We start from the raw sequence: 14,262 nt of genomic DNA on the forward strand, positions 1-14,262 counted from the left end.
ACACACACACACACACACACACACACACACACACACACACACACTATTGTGTATTTTAACATACATATTGTGAACACACATGCTTAAAGCCTTGGTCTTGTCTGTGAGCATAGGTGTCTCCTCTCTGGCCCCTCAGACATGGTTTAGTTTTTGGCTTGATTAACCACTTAGTTCAATCTCTCAGACACAAGATTGCAGGGAAAAAGCAAGTAATGAAGTGCTTTTGAATTTGCATTCCTGAGAGCTTTCACAGACGCCTTGATTTCAGTCTGCCTTTGCTGTTTGTTCTTCGTCAAGAGATGTCTGCTATTTTAGCGGTAACACATAACAAGTGTCCATCCAACCTCCTCCATATTGCTCCCTCATCAACCTAACTGCCATGAATAAACACAATCAACATGCATCTGAAGGAGAATTTGGAGGCTTTTTCTCTCAAATCTTCCCTGATGGGTTGTTCATCATTGTTATTATGCAGATTACAGTGTGACCGTGAATGTAATATTGAAGCCCCTTCCCTCTGGAATGAAATGTCATCGTTCCAGAAAGCTGACCAAAAACACTTGTGTGTTTTTGTTCTTGCAAGTCGAGCAGCGCTGATCAGTTATGGACAAACTGTCTGAAGAATAAGACATTAACAGCATTCTACACTTGAAAGTCAAGCCTTTATTTTTAGTATCGACCTTGACAACAATTTCAGAGTGTGCATGCTGCATTATCAGCTGAAGTATCTGAGGTAATTTACCAGGTAAGTACCATGGTTGGTTTAAAAAATTTCCAGAAAAACCTCTTAACAAAGTTAGATACGCCAAAAAGTATTGTGAGACAAACGCTTATTTTTTGTTTCTTTTTTGTAGTATCTAACTCTCTTTTGCGATTCATTTATGGGCAACCACGATTATGTAACACGATGACTTGCCAGAATCTGTGATTATTTCTGTCTTGTATTCATGGACAGTTTACGTAAAAGCTTCCCTTTGCACCCCGCTCCTGGGTAGAAAAGAGGAAACACAATTTGGTTTAAATCTGGGGCCCTTTCACTAGTCCATGCTTCCAGTAAAGATTAAAACAACAATAGAAGACAGATCAACAGCAGCAGGTTTATACAAAATTTGGACAATTTGAAATAGATAGGCAGACATATATACCCAAGTATACCCAAGAGGACCTGTCTTGCATAGCCTCCAAACTACAGGTAACTGAGAATTTGAGATTCAAATCTTTAATACCCTAAAATGCAAATAATATGATGATATGATTGATTTGTGCTGTCACGTGATTTTATGTGTAGATGTGTTATGTTTTGTGTAAAAGCTGCCTTCGCTGATATTTATGATAAAGCGATAAAGAAGCCCCTTACCTGCACAGGCAACATCCTGTTCAACAACAACAGGAAGTTTGTTAATGGCAGGTTGGAATGTTATTATTATATATATATGCATTTCTGGTTCTTAAATACATATAATACATATAGTTCTTGTTTATTTACATTGATATAATACTAAATTTAAGAATGGATATAATTTGTGTAGATGAGGACTGGCAAACTATTAATTGCAGACATTTGCGGAAGATATAAATCACCAAACTTAATCACTTAACTTCAATCAGTGAAATCAGAGGGGTTCATCTTCAAATCTTTTCTAATTAAAGTTTTATGTAGACCTGTATTAAGTGGCAGAAACTTTTCTGGAAACTTTGGAGATGACAATGAATATTTGTTTGTTCCTGATCATGTTTAAATAGCAAAATGAGGATCTGTTATCTATGTACTGTATATATTCTCAGACATCTCAAATCAAAGTTTGTAATTAGTGTACATTACATTATACATTATTATTCTTTCCCAAAATGATTTGTTTCAAACACTTTCCACAATCAGTCAATCAGATGTAAAAACATATACTTGTTTCTCTATATACTAATGATATTTCATGAAATTGCCTTTTTGAAATATTACCATGCTGCATTAGCTCTGATAGCATCCTTTAAATCCCGTTGTCGCTTTGATAATAACACCCTAGCGTGGGCATGCTGTATGTTCGTCTCAGTGCAGCTTTCAGACCAGAATGACATAGCAAGAAAATCTTTAGTTCCTCATGGGCTACTTCCTCATTTATAGTCACCTGATTATTATTTACAATATAAGAGAAAAAAAACAAAAAAAACCCTGTGAACTTCTCTAATCTTGCATCACGGGAATGTTGTTTTCAGAGTTATGCGCGTGCGGGTTCAGGGCTGGGGAGGGGAAAAACCGTGTGGGTAGAATGACCGACATGGCGGGGAGGGTGGACGTGTGTAAATGCCTCATGGGACGATGAGTCAGAACCAAGATGACTAAGTAGTTTTTTGAACAAAATGTCTGTCACAAATAATTCTAGCGAGCAAAAAAGTATTAATTAACTTTGGGATAAAGGATGTAAAAACTTCAAGCATGGATTTCACTGCTTTTGTATGTCTATATCAAAGACAAGGCAAGGTGAAAGACTTTGTGCCGGTGATGTGTAGCTGTGGTGTGTGCAAGTGCCACATAGCTGGAGTATGTTCAGAGGATGGGGTGCAAACGAGTAGTGTGCAACATGATGCGAGGGGTGCAGTGATACTTTGACATTAAGATATTTGCACAGGGCACTCCAAGGGTTTTACAAATTGGAGAACTTGCCTGAGTCATGACTTTTCAGTAATGTCATATAGAAACAGACAATTTATGACACACACACACAAACACACCCGCGCACACACCTTCTCCAATATGTTGGGACTTTTTCTTGTTCTTTTAATCACAGTTTGTGGGGGCATAAGTTGCAGTTTCAAGAAGGAAATACAAGTATGAACAGTGTCTTTTTGTAGAAGTTGAGTGGGTGTATACAACACCATCTTGTGGTTAATCTAGGAATAACAGCTTGGACTTGATTTCCCAAGAAGTACATTTATTTATGCTCTGCCTCTAACTGTTTTAACTTTGACTTAAAATGAATTATCTGAGCTAATAATAATAATAATGTAGTCAGTATCAGTATTTTAAGGTTTAGCCAGCATTTGAGCAGTGTGATGGGGATGTGTGTGTTTAAGAGGCAGTGGGCTGAAGGGAGTAATGTGCCAGAAGAATGTAAACATTGTCTGCTCTGGGGGCTGACTTCAAAGTGAGGCCGTGGTAACCTCCTCTCAGCAGTGGCGCACACCCTTGACCGATGAAAAGCGAAAGTGAATGTTCATCCACGGTCTACAGCCTTTTCCTGAAACCACTCTTTGAAGTCACCAAATGGATATGATTGACTTGCGAAGTAGACACATGTATAGAAAAGAACGAATTGTATTCGACAATGCACATGCTGTCTGTGCCGCAGTTTTAGCACAATGACATTATATATAAGCTTGTACATAATATCAAAGCTCTGCCTATGTTCTGCCTCGCTAAGTTTGGTCTCTCTCTATGCAGTCCAGAAAAGACAACAATATATATATTATCTTTCCTCATGCTCGCTATTGTAGCAGTTCACACATTTATGTGACAGGTGAGAGTGCAAGGTGTTTCATGAGAGCTTATAACCCTTATAGACCTGTATCTTACAGTTCCAGGACAGTCCAATTTAAAATTATACAGATTGAAGTAAGTAATTGCATGATGTGAGGAAAATTACTGAATTACCAGAGAATATTTTTCTTTTTCTTATTGTTACAGATAATAGCAACAAGTTACTCTGTGGAATGCAATTTGATACTTGGTTGCACCGGTAGACTTCATGGATATTCAATAGATATTGCAAGCAACAGATTATAAAATGCTAGGATTTAAAATGTAAGATGTCATGGGAGTATCTACATTAGATATTAATAAAGTTTAAGGGGTCCAAATAAATATGTACATTTATGATATTTGTTTGCATTAAAAATGTTTTAGTTTTACTGAACAATTCGTAACTTAATCTGTAATTTTTAGTTTTTAGTTAGAAATAAAAGTTGATTATACACATTTTTTTTCTCTTTTCCACATTCAAGTGTCCCTGTCTTAACTTTGCACCGACCTTTTTGGGTTAGACTGTGACTAATTTCACCAATTTATCTATCCCCTAGTTTGTAGTATATACATTACATACATGTATGGGTTCTTTATGGCCCACTGTACCTGTTTAAACTGCCCTTGATAGGAGATAAAATACTGTAACATCATTATAACCAGAGAGGCACTCTTGTCATAAGAGAGGTAATGTTATTGATGAGTTTAAATTACGTTAACTGTCAAAATGCAAGTCTAATGTGGTCATAGTTGCTCAAAGAGATAAAAGCTAAAGATGTGACTATGCATTATAGTTAATATATTATGTATAATCATATATTTAGTGATGATAGAACCACCAGATCCCTGCAACTTCCCTGAAGTTTGAATTTGGAGCATATAGTACAGCTTATTACGCTTTTATGGGAGTAAAACTAAAGTCAAACTAAAGTGACATAAGGAAATATAAAATAACTTCTTTTCCAGACATATTTTACACATCTTCTTTAACAAGTTAGGTCATGTCAAACTCTGTTTAAGTGATCGGACTCAGAACAAACAGTCGAGGACAGTTAAACTACACAGGTTTAAAACACAACCCTAAATGATGACCTCAGCTCTGCACGCAAACTGAATACACTCTGTAATAATGACACTGCGTGAGGGGTGTATGTTAAGAAGACTTTGCCGGTGTGATCAGTGATAGAGGCTAGATCTCCTGCGTGTCTGAGCTCTTCATCATTATCTTGGCTCGCTGACTCATGTCTTGAACACAGGGAACAAAACTCTCGCGGCGGCCTTGTTCCAGACGCAACGGGACGCCAGGAGGGACAATGAAAGAGAATTAGCGGTGAAAAAGGCAAATAAATAGGTGCTTCAATACATGACAGCCTTGCAACAAAGCCCGCTGTGGATGAGAGGGAGAGCAAGAGGGGTAGAGAGAAAGAAGGCAGAGAGACAGACAGAGAGAGAGAGAGAGAGAGAGAGAGAGAGAGAGAGAGAGAGACCTTGATGAAAATAAATAGTGGCGCTCAAAGGGAGGCGAGAGTTGCGCGGACTGGAGGTGATGATGAGTAGAGAGCTGTACAAAGTAGTACATCTATGGGAAAGGTTTTAATGAGGCAGACGTTGGTGTGTGTGTGTGTGTGTGTGTGTGTGTTTTGTGATCTGTGACACAGACACTCAGAAAATCCTCAGCAATGATACTCTAAACTTCCTGTCTCCATGTGGGTGGGTGAGGATTTGTTTAAGTGTGTAACGTGGAGAGACAGACAGACAGACAGAAACATTCAGCACATTTTGGAGGCACTATAGTTTCTTCTTCATGTTAGAAATGAGGGTGATGTGAGGGGGTTGCAATTACAACAACTACACCACTAGATGTCACTAAATCTCACACACTGGACCTTAGCTTAGACCTCCGCTGTAAACCACCTGCTCAGGTGGGACAGATGTCCTAGGGATGTGCACATTAGAGCATGAAACGATATAAGACGACGATAGAATTCGACCCGAGCCTGGCCCGGCCCGGCCCGTTTTGAATGACAGCTTTGTAGAGCCCGAACCTGTTTGCAGCCCGACTTTATTCAAATGTGCGCATATGGCATATCAGTCAAAATGGTCAAAGTTTTTCCACACCTCAGACTTTGCTTTCACTGGCTTAACCAACACAAGGTCACCACAGGCAAACCTCCGTTTCACCTCCTCAGCATCCTTTTTTGCACCTGTCTCGCGCAGATCGAAACGCATTTACCACTCATTTTAATTGCTCATTTACCGCGCAAGTCATAACGCAAAACCGAGCCTTGCCCGGGCCCGATTCAAATGATAAAAATTATGCCCGAACCCACCAGGTCCCGTCGGGTCCCGACGGGTTCGGGCAAAGATTCCCAGCTCTAGTGCACATCATTTATAAGCCCAGAGAATCTTTCAATCATCATTCCACTCCAAGAACGTGGCCCAAAAAGTTTGTGACTGTTGCGTTGATGTTACTCAATGTTAGCACCACAACGTCAGGCTGCAGTGATTAAGCGCCCGCTAGCTGGTTCTGTTGAAGCAGGTAGTTTGGCGCTAGCATGAGCCTCTGGAAAGGTATCTAAACCAGACAGCCACCAGGTTTTTTTTCAAAGGATTACTTTATGTTGCAGGAGTCATCAACACATCAGTTGGTTACTCAGTCGGGCTCCCAGCACTGCCACACTGAGCCCGGCAAGGTATGATAATTTTTCATCTTTTGGAGTAATGGAAGAGGGGAGCTCATTTATTCAGTGTGTGAAGCACTTACAGGCAGTGAGCACACACACCTGTAACTCCATTTCAGTAAAGTTCTTTGTCTTCTACATTGTTGGTTAATATATAAGTGAATACATTGAATTATTAATGGTGGTTAACAGATTTATCGTTGACATACTCAACTCGTACCCAACAGATAAACCTTACTTACATAACAGTCTTACTGTAATACATTAGCTATCTAGAGTTTTGGGTTCTGATGATAAACAAGTCAAGTCACGGAGAGGCCTCCAGCCAAATGTAAAGAAGTGTGAGCAGCGTGAGTTACCTGTTGTCTTCCAATGGCTCAAAGGCTTTCTGTAAAGCCCAGATCAGCAGGAAGCCTTAAGTTCTACTGTCAGCTCTCAGTTGGATTAAAAGGAAGCCATACAAACTCAGATAATTAACAACATATAGAACACATGTTCAACAACCAGGGAATCATAAGATGGTGGTCTCATGAGTTCATGACATCACAGTCACACTGTTTACAGAATTACATGGTCATTCAACAGACAATTAATAATGAGCCACGCTAACTGAGATAAGCTAATTGAGGTGGTGGAGAGGACACCTAAGTCAGGGTCAGCCTCCCAGTCAGGGTTTACACTAAACCAGGTGTAGACCTTGATTGAGGATAGTTCATTATAAAATAGCTTATAAAAAACATCCTGAATTTTGATTTCTTGCCTGGTGTAAGTTAAATGAGATTAATGAGAATTGAAAACAACCTGTGTTAGGCCTTAGAAGTGAGAGTGTGAGAACGCAGCCCTGACCTGAGGGTGTTCATAAAAGATATAGACGACATCATTAGATCGGAATGGAGAAGTGAAGACAGACAAAACTATTTTAGCAGAAGTATTAAGTATTGTAATGGACAACTGGCCCCCAGACTGAAACCATTATAATCATCAAGGCTGTGATTAAAATTTTGTTTCTGCAAATGGATGACACACTGTTGTATTACATTCCTCTCTAATGGGTTCCTTTTTTTATTCTGCATTTGCAATGATGAGATGATAGAGGAACAATAATTTAATGTGAGGTGATTAGTGCAAGCATCTATTGCAAATGAACAGCAAAGGCTCAATTAAAATTGATCATATTTATGATATTGAACCAATAAATTACAAAATAATGCAGATTTTTATTGACTACCATATGAACGTGTGAGGCACAATTTCAAAATCCGCTAATAAATCCTCATTTTTATTTTGAGATTCGGCTTGGTGAGACACACATCTAGCCACAAAGGATTTTTATTGGCTGAATGACAACTGGAAGGCAGCTGCTACTAACACACACACACACACACACACACACGCACACGCACACACACACACTCACACCGTGTATATGGCATGAGATAATGAACGCAGGTTCAATTTGAGATCTGCATTTAATAATTCATACCAGCCTGTTGGTTTCGGGTAAACCAACAGGCAATCTAAGCAAAGTGCAATGTTTAACATTGGACGAGCAAGTGGTCAAATCTGTTTATTACAAATCTAGTTATTATAAAAACATGCGTTTCTTATGTAGATTATGTAATTTTTATGTAATTAAGCCCATTTATCAAGCTCTATGTCTCTGGAAAATGAGAAACCTTTATTTGAATTTTAGAAACTTGGAACACAAAATGTATTCAGCAATAATTATATTATATGTTGGACTGCAAACAGGCAAATATATCCCTGACTTGATGCATTAAATAAAATAGTTTTAAAGTTAATAGTTTAGTAGGGGCAGGCAAATTCAAATATATGAAATTTAAATATAACCCCTGCAGGTACGTATTTCATCTCTGACCCTGAGCCATTTGACCTAAATACATATTCTGGGTTAGCACAGGAGCAGGAGTAACTTGGGTGACAAAATTCTAGTTGAGTGGCATTCCCATTCCCATAAAACACTCTCTGTGTGATGAGCCATTTAATTGCTATATAAGGAAGACGCCTTGCTCATGGGCTAACAGAGAAGCTCACAAACCACAGACAAAGACTCAGGCTAAAGCCACACAACAAACCAATTGTTCTAAATGAACGTCCTTGCAGGAATGCAGCTAGGTGGACAAAACCCTTTCTCTACGTTTACAAAAACCTGCTTTCTCATGCCCGCTCCGCGTCATCTACACATTTTTACACAGTGCCTAGGACTGGTTGGCAAATTCTTCAGCAAAGGTATTCCGCAGTGTTGGCGACAGAATAAAGGCAATTAAACACTGTTGCACCATGCCTGGACAGCCTGGCAGCCATATGCCTTGCCAATTAACCTCCCACATAAGAAGAGAGAAGGAGAAGGAAGAGAGAGGCAGAAACTAGACTAGATTAGAATCACACACATTCATCCACTTTCTTACCTCCTTTGTGTTCAATCAGTTCTGCATTGTAGCAAATGTACGAGTCTCCTATTTTGCACGTATCCTCCATTAGTACTCCAGTGGAAGTGACAGCTAATTTGCACTCAGATATTGTAATTTAGATATGAAGTACTTACTTTCATACTTGCGCCCTTGGCCTCCCCCTGGGACCTTCGGCTATTGACGACTTCTGGGCTTGTTTTTTCACTACGTTCCAGCTGTGGCCCGTCACCATTATTTTTAGCCTTCAACAAAGAAATTAAGTGGTATATTTTAATTTGTTTCATAGCACCAGTGATGCTCAATGCTAGGAATATTTATGGGCTTTTGTAGGCTTCAAAAAAAAAGAAAAAGAAAAAAGAACGAGAGCCTGAATTTAGAGTTAATGAAAAGCATCAAGCAAAGCACTACATGTGATGCATGCAATAAAAATGATATATTTGTACGATTACATTTTTACGTCTCTCAATCACAGATTTATGTTTGCTGTTTTTGCCCATTCATTGACAAAATTGAAGAACACTCACGTCACACTAAAACTACATTTTCTGTTTTTGCAATTAAGAAAATGCGTCCCCCATATTTATCTGATTGGGTGTTATTAATAATTCATAGAGAAAAGATGGTTGGCAGCAATGTTTTTCCAATCAAATTGCCTTTTGGTATCAACTGATACTGGTTAAGCCACAGCCTCCAAGATTCTTTGATCTGGGGCATGCTGCTTGTCGTTACTTCAGTCACGCCAATAATCAAGTTTGTCCATCCATTCACTCCATGATGGAAAAATTACAAGTTAGTTATAAGTTTATAGAATTAAACTCGCAACAAAATCCAATGAGAAGCCATTTATTCCTTTCACAAATAAATCCCAGCAAGATACTATTGTGCCTGGGCTGAATAAATTTGAGGGAATCCTTTGGAAAGTGGATAATTTCCAGAACAATGATATAGCTTCAAGGAAAATACCGCTATCAGAAAGTTCTCAAATCTGACGGCAGCTTGAGGCTCCCGGGCAGAAAGTTAAAAAAGAATATAGCTCCTGTTCTTTGCATATTCACTGATGTTTAAAGGCAGAAGTAAAGGATTCTGCTATAGATGGCTACAGAGAACATATGTAAATCGTGTGGACATGACAGATATGCCATGCCGTGACTAATATGTGCTAATTGAAAAGCAGCAAAGTGTTCCTTTAATGTTTTTATAAGAAACTGTCCAGCTTTCAAGATAAGCAACCAGTCAACCATTGTAATCAGGTCTACTGTAAAGCCGTCCAAAGTAACTGGCGGAACATTATTTCTAAAACACAAGAACACACACATAACCACATCCACCTGTGCATCTCTCTTCTGCCCTCTCGTTTCCCTCTCCTTAACAAGATGTTCACTGATTAATCCAGAGAATAAATCATGATTTAATAAGGATAATATGACAATTTCATTACAGAACTGGTTAATTCACTGGCTAATTGTTATTTACTTTTCAATTTTTTTTGTAGATCCAGTTTCGGGTTGCCAGAAATGTTCCAGTCATGCTTTGGCCCTGACGACCAGTGGATGATTAGTCAGGGAGATGATGGACAGGGTTTATATAATTCTGTACCACAGCCGCATAGCTGGCCTGAGTTCTGCCCTGTTCGGCCGAGTGTCACTGCTCATCATTCCCACTCTCAGTATCCCTACAGTAGAGCCTACACCAGAGCACAAACCCCTGTTTGGCATCAACCCCAAAACACATGGAAGGTAGGTAGCCACAACATGTTATAGCAACACTGTATAAATAAGAATCAAAGCATTATATGTGATTCAGTTATGCATCAATAAGACAGTCAGTCTTACAGTCTTACAGCCATGCTACCTGATTGTTGAGGCTGTAGTTTTGCAATGAGCTAAATGTTAATGTCAGCATTCTAACATGCTCACGATAACGGTGTTAACATGCTGATGTTTAGCAGGTAATATTTACCATGTTTAATGTCTTGGGCTTAATGAGTTAGCATGTTAACATTTGCTAAAAAGCACTAAACAGGAAATACAGCTGAGGTTGATGAGGGCTGTAAATATTGTGCAGGCAGTGTGGTTGGACTGGGGCCTATGGGCTCTCGGGGCGCCAATAGAGAGAACAGGCCTTCCAATAATGTGTTGGACGGAGAATGGGCCCTTGCAAATGCTTAACCCGTCTCTGTCATGGTTTTCTTCTTCTCAACTATAAAAGCTGTGACGTCTCTATATGATATAGATATAGAATAATGTGTATTTGGGCCCGTTGTAACTATCTTAGACCACTGTGAGAATGCATTTAGTTTTGCAGATATTTGGCCACAAATTAAGTCTAAACCAAAAAAAAAATCCAAGACTATAAGTACTAGTAATTAATAGCAATGACTGTAATCTGATTCCACTGTTTTAAAGATCAGAGCATGTACTGTATCCCTACCTTGCAATTCATTATACATACTCATCTAGCTACTTCACTACCCTTATGGCTTTATGTTTTATTTGCATTACTCTCCCTTTGTTCCTCTTAATCTCTTTACATTACATTTTATGGTGTCCAGGCAGAGAACTGTGATCACAAAGCAAACATCTACCACCTCTAGTTTAAAAGATTCACCATCAATGTGAGTTTTTCTTATCAACACACCTCCCCCTAATAGCCCATATAGTACCATGGGTATGTAATTACTGAGTTGTTAAGGTTAGAAAAATGTTGTCACATGTATAATTACAGAGCTGCAGCAAATGCATCAGCTGTCATAAATATGAAACACAACCAGGTCGTAAACACATCAGGCCTCCTCTGGTGAACCTCCTCCTGCCTGCTATGTGTAAACAACATCAATGACTCATTGATGTTGAGGTCTTTGAAAGGAAATGGTAATGAAACAGGGATGTTATGGTAAAGATCATTGCTCATTTGCAGTCTACTGTTTTTATTGACATTAATCTCCTCAAATGCTGCGGTCAGTGGCAGTAAATTTGTGTGGTTACAGTATACGCGTAACCATCTGCCGATGATACATACTGGCCTGATTTTGACCATATTGCTGTTGTTCACACACAACGTGAACTATCTGAATGAACTCTGGGGCCATTCCTTTCAAATTCGGTCTCTGGGGATTGTAGAACCATTGTCCAGGCAACTAAGAACCCCACACAATGTCATGACAGATCACTGAGCTATAACTGGCTACTGCAATTACTGTATGCATACTGTGTGTATTCATGTGCTCTTTCATATGTGTGCATTTCTTTTCTTTTTTTTTTAGATTGCACAAAGATTGCATACCTCATTTGGGATTTTCAAAAAATTGGATGTATTTTCCTGCTTTGCTTTGATGCAAAAAGTGAGGCTGAATTTTGGATGTTTGGGATGCGTTGGGGTTATTGTGAAAGGAGCCAAATGGCTCCCAGATCGACTGTAGTTGTCTCCTAGGCTTTGTGGGGAGATTTCTGGAAAGGAGATATGAATCAGACTATTAGAAGAGAAGGAACAGGAAACAGCCCTACATTAGATGGATGACTGATAGACTTCAAAGCATTGTTGCAGTATGTTTCTAAATTCTGTAGGAGGCCTTTCATGTGATAAAGTTGCTCTGGTGCGTGATGTGTGTGTTTGTGTGCATGTTCAAATGCAAGTGGGTGTTTGTGGTTTGACTACTGCCTCAAGGTACAAGTTGATTCCTTCACTACCTGAGGATGAGAGGTTAGATAGATGTAGGTGAAAGTGTGAGGGAATTCATCAGCTTTTGGTTACTGAAACTGTCCACCACCTTCCAGTAGTTTGCGTCATAAAAATAATCACAGCTCAGATCACTGGAGGTAATAGCTAATTAAGCACTGTGAGCTTGGGTTATGTTGATCTCCTTTAATCTCAGCCAGTTTGGTTTGTTTTCTACTCTCCCCATGCTTGGGAATCTCTTGTCATTAGAATCCCAGTGTTTCAATATATAGAAGTCTGTTTTCTTTATATTCTGTAGGTTCTTCATGATAAAATTGACTCAATATACAATATTCTCAATCTACTATGTAAAGCTGCACAGATAATGTGGTGTTAGAATGGCAGCATGTTCCAAATCTAGATGTGGTTTGCCATGAAACCGCTGTCACATACAACATTGCGAGTGACACTACAACTCAAGGTTTATTTGTCTAATATCCATGGCAGAGCCTTTGAGTCACGGTGGAACCAGACACATAACTTTAGAGTGTAGTCGGGTGGTGAATGAAGCCATGTAAAAATTTCCACAAATTCAGCTAGCCAGCTTGTACACCCTGTGACAATCAAAGACAAATGCAGTGGCTTGTCTTAAACTGTCATTTTGACTGTAAACACCCTCAACTAGAGCATTAAATGTGAAGACCCATCGTTTTGCACAGTGAATAGTTTGATTGTAGATTTCAAAGCATGATAAAATGACTGATCTGCTTTGGTAAACCCTTTCTCTGTGCTTCCACAAGGTCGGCTACAGCTCCATTACGAGTAAGACATTCAGTAATTTGCTCAAAAAACACTCCAGTAGAGCAGATGTTGGCCAAAAAAACAGGGACTTACACCTGAGACCTGAGGTGCATAAGAGATTAAAAAGGTGAAAGGTGGAAAAGGAAAGGAAGAAACAGAGATACTTACAATGAAACAGGAGAAAAACGCAAACACTTCAGGCGGAAAAGAAGAGCCAAAGAGTCAAAACTGGTGCAAAGGAAGAGAGGAGAAGAAATCAGAGGATGTGTGAGACATGGAGGGAGCATATAAAAAGAGGAGGGTGTCAGGGAAGCAGGGACACTTGCAAGCCAAAGCATGAGAGCAGCGGTGATTGGTTTGGACCACCCATCTGGACTGGCTGAGTGCCTAGGCTGGCTGGACTGCTTTGCTGGACTTTGCCCGCAGGACTGAATGCATGGATGAATGAATGGAGGGATAGAAACAGACAGAGGTTCACATAGATGGACTAATGTGCTGGAAACATTAAATATGTCAATGGAAAACACACATGCTATCACCAGAGACTGCACGCAATTATGGTTCATTCCATGTACGGTATATTGGTTCACGTCCCCTGAAAATCTGTAGGCATGTCAACCACATTTAAACTCAGTGACCCTGAAATGCAGAGTGGCCATAGAGAGTCCCTTATATAATATACAACTTAATAGAAAGAAATTCTATGATGCAATTTCCCCTGTATCTTTCTGTATATCCTATCTACTTTTTTATAAGTAACTCGATTACGATTCAGATTACGATGTGACCATGAACCTCTCATTGACACAGTTATTGTAAGACTGTCAGCAAGTTTTTGAGCCTCAACTAGCAGTCCAATGTATACAGTGCTCTGTAAATTAAATTAGCTACTCAAATGAAGCCTCAGACTTAAACAGTGTTTTCTATGTGACTGGAAACAATTATCTGTGACAACAGTCTCATTTTTTTCTTAGTTCTGCCCCATAAAGGTAAAGTTTTTTTAAGTTGCTGGCATGAAACTGTCATTCACATGTGTAACGGAAACATTGTTTTCTTCTTTTTACTTCTTTTGGCCTTTTTCAAGATTTTTTTTTATAGAGACAGCTGAAGAGTGACAGGAATGTGGGGAAAGAGCTGAGCCTTTATACATGGGGGGACGCTCTACCAACTAAGCTAATTG

At 39.3% G+C, this 14,262-nt stretch overlaps 1 protein-coding gene across 4 annotated transcripts in view; it reads left to right on the forward strand.

Moving 5' to 3' along the window:
- The first annotated feature begins 1,013 nt into the window (after window positions 1–1,013).
- Window positions 1,014–14,262, forward strand: part of tfec (transcription factor EC) — a 42,137-nt gene continuing 28,888 nt past the window's right edge. The window contains exons 1-2 of one of the 4 annotated variants that reach the window (XM_027272081.1): window positions 1,014–1,192; window positions 10,120–10,363. In XM_027272081.1, coding sequence (XP_027127882.1) covers window positions 10,142–10,363 — 222 coding nt within the window. In that variant the 5' untranslated portion in view covers window positions 1,014–1,192; window positions 10,120–10,141. The remainder of the gene's footprint in view (window positions 1,193–10,119; window positions 10,364–14,262) is intronic. The other 3 variants (XM_027272079.1, XM_019274432.2, XM_027272080.1) reach the window with 3 other exon arrangements.

Source organism: Larimichthys crocea, chromosome XX (genome assembly GCF_000972845.2).
Source record: "Larimichthys crocea isolate SSNF chromosome XX, L_crocea_2.0, whole genome shotgun sequence".
Lineage (NCBI taxonomy): Eukaryota > Metazoa > Chordata > Actinopteri > Sciaenidae > Larimichthys > Larimichthys crocea.